The sequence below is a fragment of the Octopus bimaculoides genome, chromosome 3, assembly GCF_001194135.2.
Source record: "Octopus bimaculoides isolate UCB-OBI-ISO-001 chromosome 3, ASM119413v2, whole genome shotgun sequence".
NCBI classification, from domain to species: Eukaryota; Metazoa; Mollusca; class Cephalopoda; order Octopoda; family Octopodidae; genus Octopus; species Octopus bimaculoides.
The window spans coordinates 42642819-42651683 of NC_068983.1; the positions used below are offsets into that span (position 1 = coordinate 42642819).

General features: G+C 39.8%; 1 protein-coding gene and 1 long non-coding RNA gene across 8 annotated transcripts in view; one reads left to right on the forward strand and one right to left on the reverse strand.

Moving 5' to 3' along the window:
* The window catches only part of LOC106869993 (adenosylhomocysteinase-like 1), a 420486-nt gene that overhangs the window by 232612 nt on the left and 179009 nt on the right, over positions 1–8865 (reverse strand). For all 7 annotated transcript variants that reach the window (XM_014915943.2, XM_014915942.2, XM_014915946.2 and 4 more), the window contains one exon: positions 7747–7831. In XM_014915943.2, coding sequence (XP_014771429.1) covers positions 7747–7831 — 85 coding nt within the window. The remainder of the gene's footprint in view (positions 1–7746; positions 7832–8865) is intronic.
* LOC106869995 (uncharacterized) overlaps positions 1–8865 on the forward strand; it is a 279440-nt gene that overhangs the window by 77737 nt on the left and 192838 nt on the right. The gene's annotated exons all lie outside the window — the stretch shown is intronic.

Genomic DNA, 8865 nt, shown 5'->3' on the forward strand with positions numbered 1-8865 from the left:
GGCACCTTGAGCAAGTGTATTCTCCTACAGCCTTGCGCTGACCAAAATCCTGGTGAGTGGATTTGGTAGACGGAAACAAAAAGAAGCCTCCTATACATGTGTGTGTGTGTGTGTGTGTGTGTGTGTGTGTGTGTGTGTGCGTGCGCACATGTTTGTCCCACACCACCACTTGACAAACATTGTTGTTAACAGTGTATTTACATCTCTGTAACTTAGCAGGTCATCAAAAGAGACCAACAGAATAAGTACAAGGCTTCAAAGAGGAAAGTAATAGGGTCAATTGATTTGGCGAAAAATTCTTAAAGCCACTGCTCCAGCATGGCTGCATTCTAATGCCTGACACAAGTAAAAGACATTGCACTGACTTTAACAACAGAATGTTAGAGAGCAAAAAATCTTGCCTAAGGCTGAGAAAATTTCATTTCTCAGTGAACTTCCAGCTGGCTGGAAGTTATTAATTTAGACATATTAAAACATTATTAAAATAATATGTTGAATGTGTTTTTTTTTTTCTTTTCCATAATTTTTTTATTGAATTTAATGAACAATTAGGATAACAAAAAAAAAAACCTGCAAATAACAACAAAAACTTGACATTATCCAAGATAAATATAATTTCTCTAGAGAATATTTAAACAAAATGCAATAAATTTTTTTTTAAATTTCTGATGTAATGTTTTTTGACAATCTCAAATGTTGCTGCGAGAAAACTGCATAATAATATATGAAGGTGTTAATGGAAGAAAATACGAGAAAGAATTATAAATATAAAAATTAGACTAAATTACACTTGTAACCCTGCAGGACTCTGATGTGCCAAGAGAAAATGCAAGAATCTGCTTCAGGGCAAATTGCTTTGTGAAATGCTGTTACAACCTCAACAGCAATGCAGTTGTATTATAAATATATAATGCAACACCTCTTTATACTATAATAATAATGAGTTCGAATTTTGGCAGAGGGGCAGCAGTTTTTGAGGGGGGGGAGTTGATTTCATCGACCTCAGTACGCAACAGGTATTTATTTTTATAAACCTTGAAAAGATGAAAAGCAAGGTCAACCTAGGCAGAATTTGAACTTAGAACGTAAAAATGGATGAAATACCACTCAGCATTTTGTGCAGCATGCTAATGATTCTACCAGCTTGCTACCTTAATAAATAATAGCAGATACAAATGATAGAGGGTTGATTTCTAGGCGGAGGTAAAGAGCAAGGACCACATCCCCTTTCAGTTATTTTATTGGTTTTTGTCAACAGAAACCTATCTTTTTAAGTATCAGGCCTAAAAAAAATGTCCTTCAAGGCAGTGCCCCAAGATGGCCACAGTCAAGTGACTGAAACAAATAAAAGACAAAAGATATGTGTGGGAGGGTGTGTGTGCGCGCACATGTGTTAGAGACAGAGAGGGGAGTGACTTCCATATTATAATCAAACAGACACACGCATGCACAAAAACAATGGACTCAGTTTCCTCATACCAAATTTCACTCTCAAGGAATTGGTTGAACATCAAAGGCTATAACCGCAAAAGATACTTGCCCAAGATGCCAACCACGTTGTGAGATTGAACCTGGGACCATTCAGGTGCTAAATCAGATACTAATTAACCTATGAAGCTGTAAAAGTACCTTTGCTTTTGTTTCAGTTTTAGGTTATCTCTAGGCCAGATGCTAATCAACCATTCAAAAGCCATATGTCACTAGACTACACAATATGGTGACACCAAATATTCTTTTCACTGTCTGGAAGTTTCTGGAACAGACTAAGCTTCTCTGAAATGCACTTTTATCATTTACTGTGGCCTCGTGGTTAGAGTGTTGAACTGACAATCAGAGGGATATAGGTTCAGTTCCTGGGACAAGTGTTGCATTGTATTGTATTGTTGAGCAAGGCATTCACCTCACCTAACTACAGTCTATTCTGCTGAAAATCATGACAAGCCTAGCCCTGTTCCCTAAAATCAGACTGGTGTTGCCAGATATTCTATATTATTGTATACCTTTAATTTTGGTGGTGCACTTGGAGGTGTTAGCACTCTACAGCCAACACAGCTGAGAGAGAATGATGCAATTGTGAAGGTGGAACACCTGCTAAAGTCAGTATTGTTTGGAACTGCAGGAGTTCTTCGTGGGATTCTTGAAGCATGACCAGTAGGCGAGTGTTAGGTGAGCTGTGAGTTTTCATCATATAATAATAATTATTATGCATGCTTGAGAAGAAGACCCATCAAGCTGCACAAAATCATAGTCGTTGCAGATACCAGTGTCACACAAATTGGCATGTAAACGCACCCCAGTATCACACAAATGGTACCCATGTCGGTGGCACATCAAAGCATCCATTACACTCTCGGAGTGGTTGGCATTAGGTAGGGCATCCAGCCATAGAAAACCATGCCAGATCAGACTGGAGCCTGGTGCAGCCTTCCAGCTTACCAGCCCTGGTCAAACCGTCCAATCTATGCCAGCATGAACAACGGACGTTAAATGATGATGATGAGGAATCTTATACTTGTAGGTAAACACACCTGTAAATCTCATTTCTAATCAAATCATCATCATTTGGTTTCCACTTTCCATGTTGGCACGAGATGCATGGTTTCACAGCAACTGCTAAGGCCAGGCAGGTGCTGCACAAGGCTCCAGTCATCTAGACTACACAATATGGTGACACCTAATATTCTTTTCACTGTCTGGAAGTTTCTGGAACAGACTAAGCTTCTCTGAAATGCACTTTTATCATTTACTGTGGCCTCGTGGTTAGAGTGTTGAACTGACAATTAGAGGGATACAGGTTCAGTTCCTGGGACAAGTGTTGCATTGTATTGTAGAGCAAGGCATTCACCTCACCTAACTACAGTCTATTCTGCTGAAAATCATGACAAGCCTAGCCCTGTTCCCTAAAATTGGACTGGTGTTGCCAGATATTCTATATTATCGTCTACCTTTAATTTTAGTGGTGCACTTGGAGGTGTCAGCATTCAACTGCCAACACGGCTGAGAGAGATTGATGCAATTGTGACACCATCTAACAACCACCTTCCATGCTGGTATGGGGTGGATGACTTAACAGGATCCAACAAGCCAGAGAACTACATTGAGCTGTTGTCTGCTTTGGCACTTTCAACAGCCAAATGCCCTTCCTAACACCAACCACTTTACAGAGAGTATAGGTGTTTTTTCATGGCACCAGCATTAGTGAGGTTGCTAAGTAATTTGCAAGACAAAGAAGAAACCTCATCAACTGAGAGGGGTTGTAGTGTATGCATGTATTATTGTCTCTTAGTCACAAGCAAACATCATTGTCACACATGCAGTGTCTGTTTCCAGTCTTCCATAAACACATCTGGTTATGGAGATCTATTAACTGGCATGGAAACAGATAAGGATTGGTGGCAGTAAAGGAATATGACGATAGTAAATCTGCCTCAACAAATTCTGTCCAGCCCATCTGAGTACAGAAAAATCAATATTAAACGACGACGATGATGAGAGAATGTAATTTCAAACACCATATGTTGCCCATCGCAACTAAACTATCTCCTTGTTTCAATTAATTCCATCTCACATCTATTTAAACTATGATCAAAGAATGGTGAGAGGATAGGCAAGTTGCTTGAAAGAAAATTTGATGCGATGAAGCGTTCTTTGGTAATGGTTCATTGTAAGGCAGACTAGTTGCTATCCAACCAAAAAGAGAGATTTGTAAACAAGAACAAAACTAGTAAATTACAATTTCTTCCAATGTATCAAATTAAGGAATGCTCTATCATGTTTTGCTTTATTCCCAGGAGATAACATAAAATGAATATTTAATTTTGATTTTCTTATCTTTGCTGTTTTTTTAATTCAAAATAGTAATTAATGTTTTCAAAACCCAAGATGCGGGCATAGCTGGGTGGTGAAGAAGTTTGCTTCCAAACCACAGAGTTTCTAGTTCAGTCTCACCACAGGCAAGTGTCTTCTACTCCAACCTTGTGAGTGGATTTGGCACATGGAAACTGAAAGAAGCCTGCCATGTAAAATGTACCCGGTGCCACGTAAAAAGTACCCAATAAATGCTGTAAAGTTATTGGTGTTAAGAAAGACATCTTGGCATAGACACCATGTCAAAACAAACAATTGGAACCTGGTGCAGCTCCCCAGCTCTTGTTGAACCATACAACCCATGCCAGCATAGAAAGCAGATGTTTAATGATGATGATATGTGTGTGTGCATGTGTGTTTGAGTCCCTTGTCTTGAGATTGCATGATTGTTGTAAATAAGCATCACTATCATATAAACAGTGCTGCTCATTTTCAGCCTTCCATGCAAACATGTCCAGCTAAGAGGAGATAATGTCTCGCTTGGGTACAGTTGATCGTTGGTGACAGGAAGAGCACCCAGCTACAGTAAAAATCTTCCTCATGCAAGCAAAAAAAATGCAGGCAGATGTTAAAAAATGGTGATAATGATGAATTGAGTTCAAAATATATGAAGGTCGACTTTGCCTTTCATCCTTTTGGGGTCAATTAAATAAGCACAAGTTGAACACTGGGGTCAATGTAATCGACTCATCTCCTCCCCCAAAATGGCTGCCCTTGTGGCAAAATTTTAAACCGTTATCGCTTTTATTAGTATTGTCAATAAATTAAGTACCAATGAAACACTGGGGTCGATGTAATCAATTCATCCCCTCTCCCTAAATTTCAGGCCTTGTGCCTTTACTAGAAAGGATTATTATTATTATTATTATCATCATTATTATTATTATTAAAGTATTGATTAGTTTACACCGAATCACCTTGAGACAGTAAAATCAAAAACAAAACAATACAAACAACAAAATTTCACTAAACCGAAAAGTATTTCTCGCATGAATGATTCCATTATGTCTGAGACTGCCAGAAAATGTTGGAAATCACCGTTGCATGTTCAGGAAACAACTTGTCATGGTTTACCATCTTCCAGCTGCTTGGATTAATGCTAACGGAATCTTCAATATTCAGAAAGTACAGTTTATGACATAACTGCCAATCTCGTTTTGGCATTATGGCAATCAGATTCATTCTAATGGATATCAGTTTGTCTTTGCCATACAGTGGATACAGGTGTGGCAAGAAGCTTGCTTCCCCATACACATGGTCTCTGGTTCAGTCCTACTGTGTAGTACCTCGGACAAATGTTTACTTATAGCCCCAGGCCAACCAAAGCCCTGAGTGGGGTGGGATTTGGTAGACAGAAACTGAAAACATTCCATGTGTGCATGTGTGTGTGTACCCTTGTCCTACCATTATGTGATGGTTGTAAATGATTGTCACCATCAAGCAAAAGTTTTCCATGGATAAACATGTCTGGCCATGAGGAAAGCATCACCTTAGCATGTAAACAGGCGAGGGTTGACAACAGGAAGGGCATCCATCTGTAGAAAAGCTACCTCAACGAATGCTGTCCAACGCATATAAAAGTGGACATCAAAATGATGATGATGTTGATGGCAAAATTATTAACACACTGTCAATACAACATGATATATCATCATCATTTAACATCCATCTTCCATGCTGCCATGGGTTGGATGGTTCAACAGGAACTGATAAACTGGGGAACTGGCCAGGCTCTGGTTGTCTGTTCTGGTATGCTGCTATGAGCTTCCCAATGCCAATCACTTTACAGTGTACACCAGGTGCCTTTTGTGTGGCACCAGCATCAGTGCTTTCAATGTGGCGTCAGCACAAGTGTATGGCACCAGCACAGGTGTTTTCTAGCATAGCACCAGCACAGGCTTTTTTTTTAAGAGTAAAATATTTACTTCACAATCATGAGTTGTCAGGTTCAACCCTAGTTTAGCATCGCAGGTAAATTTCACCAGGAGCCTGGTGTAGCCATCTGGTTTCACCAGTCCTCAGTCAAATCGTCCAACCCATGCTAGCATGGAAAGCGGACGTTAAACGACGACGACGACGACTACGACCTTGGGGGGCTTAAGCTTTCAGAGATGATACTGGATAGATGGAAAGTGTGTGTAAGTCCCCAGAATGGACTGTACCTGTAATTCAAAAGGTACATCTTTGTTTCACACTGTGTCATGCTAATTTTTACCTGAGAGACATTAACAGACCACATGTCTGTGGAATACTCAGTCACATCATCATCATCATTTAACGTCCATTGTCCATGCTGGCATGAGTTGGATAGCTGGATGCCCTTCCTAACGCCGACTACTCTGAGTGTAATGGGTGCTTTTATGTGCCACCTGCATGGGTGCCATTTGCGTGACACTGGGGTGCTTTTACGTGCCACCAGCACAGGTACCAATTTGCATGAAACCGGTATTTGCCACAACTGTGATTTTGCTCAGCATGATGGCTCTTCTCAAGTACAACATAATGCTGAAGATCTCAGTCATTGCCTCCATGGGGCCCAACACTAGAAAGTAACTCAGCCACTTTGCCACCATGAGGCCCAATGCTCAAAAGGCATTCACATATTTGTTAATTCAGAAGCAGATAATTCAGTAAGTCAAACAACCAAATAATCATTTTTGAACAACTGGGATCTATTCAAGCTTAGTTACACACCAAAAGAATGTTTTAAAACGGAGTTAATTAGTTTACTTCCCAACCGCATGGTTCTGGATTCAGTCCCACTCCATGGTGCCTTGGGCAAGTATCTTCTTTGAAAGATTCAGGTCAACCAAAGTCACGTTAGTGGATTTGGTAAATGGAAACTGAAAGAAGCCCATTATCTGCATGTATGTGTGTGTGCCTGTGTATATCCTTCACCATCGCGTGACAACCAGTGTTGATACGTTTATGTCCTGCAACTAAGCAGTTCATCAAAAGAAACCTATGAAATAAGTACCAGATTGAAAACACAAAAAGAACTGGGATCGATTCATTTGACTAAAAGGTGATATGTTCTGCAAAGTCATATGCGATGCCCCAGTATGGCCACAAACTTATGACTGAAACAAGATAAGAAAATAAAAGATAATAGATGTAGGTAATATAGTCTGGGAAGGATAGCAGAGGTCATGGTAGAGTGTATGACCTTTATAGAACATATGACCTTTGCATAGCAAATGACCTTTGCAGAGCACATGACCTTTGCAGAGCACATGACCTTTGCAGAGCACATGACCTTTGCAGAGCACATGACCTTTGCAGAGCACATGACCTTTGCAGAGCACATGACCTTTGCAGAGCACATGACCTTTGCAGAGCATATGACCTTTGCAGAGCATATGACCTTTGCAGAGCATATGACCTTTGCAGAACATATCACCTTTGTAGGGAATTTGACCTTGTAGCAGACAGTAGACTTGTGTGCCTGACGTTCAGTTTGGACATCCTTAGGGTCACATCAGGGGAAAATGTGAGGGGTGATACACAGTAAGAGTGATAGGAGAAGGGGGATGAATGTAGACAGTGTACACCAACCAGCTTCAGAAGGGTGGGGGTGGGGGTGACAGAAGCTGTTGTAGCAACAAGAGTAGCAAGGACAAGAAACAGCATGTCTGTAGCTGTGAGCCTGTAGCTAAAGAGTGTTGGTCGATGACTGGCTAATTTCCAAGTAGTTGAATAACATGACTAAATCAGAAGCTGAAATGAAAAGGTGTAAAACCAGACAATGATATGGAAGCGATACAGAATGAAAATGGCATGTAAAGATTTCTGGGAATGGTAAACTAGCTTATTAGGTTAGGAGAAAGAACAGAGTTGTGAATGAGAACATTTGTAGGAGAGAAACGAGCAATAACTTACTTGAGCTGTAACTGTCAGTTGAAGACTGGGAAACAGAACGACTACGTATCCGAGGACGCTGCGGGGTCAGGTTGTATTTGATTTCCTGCAAATATAAAACAAGGAAAGCTAATTCATGGGGTGCACAATAAACTGTAGGAATGCTACCTTCACCCACCAAAATGATAATAATAATAATAATTCAATTGGTGCAAACAGAACAGCAGAATTCTAAACAATAGTGTATGTATTCATTCCTTGTTGATTCTTATAAACAGGAGCTTGTGCTCTTGTCAGATTCATAATCCCATATGGTAACTTTGACTGAGAAGACACAATGAAGTTGAAACTGTGGTGTTTCAAAGTCTTCTTAAACTTGTCAACCAGCAAATCACATGTTTTATGGATAAACATCAACTAAAGGGAGACAGTGTTTCCCAGTGGTGAAAAACAACAAATGGTCAGACATCTGAATTTTTCTTTACCAATATGCTGAAAAAACATGCTAAATCGGCAAACCACAAAATATTTTCATTTATATTATTACAAGTGGAAATATTTTATGTGGTTAGATGATTTAGCATCTATTTTTCGGCATATTAGCAAAGGAAAATTCTTCCTTTTGCCCTTATTCATAATTGTATTTATAATTTTCACCTTAACAGGTATTTTTTCATGTACTGGCTACAGATGAAATTTTTAAATAAAATTTTATCCCTATATTAGGAGTGTGTGTGTTTGTGTGTGAATATAGTGGAGGCACAATGGTTAGGGCAGCTGACTCACAATCATAGAATCCCAGACCAGAGATTGTGTTTATTGAGCAAAAACACCTAAAGCCCCACAAGGCTCTGGGAGGGGGGGGGGCGAACCCTACCGTACCCTTTCACCCAAAATTTCCTCTCACACTCTCTTCATGTTTCTGTTGTACCTGTATTTCAAAGGGCCAGCCTTGTCACACTGTGTCACGCTGAATTTCTGAGACCTACATTAAGGGTACACATGGCTGTGGAGTGCTCAGCCATTTGCACTTTAATTTCACGAGCAGGCTGTGATGGAGTGCCGAAGATATAATATATATGTGTGTGTGTGTGTGTGTGTGACTATATATATATATATATATATATATATATATATATA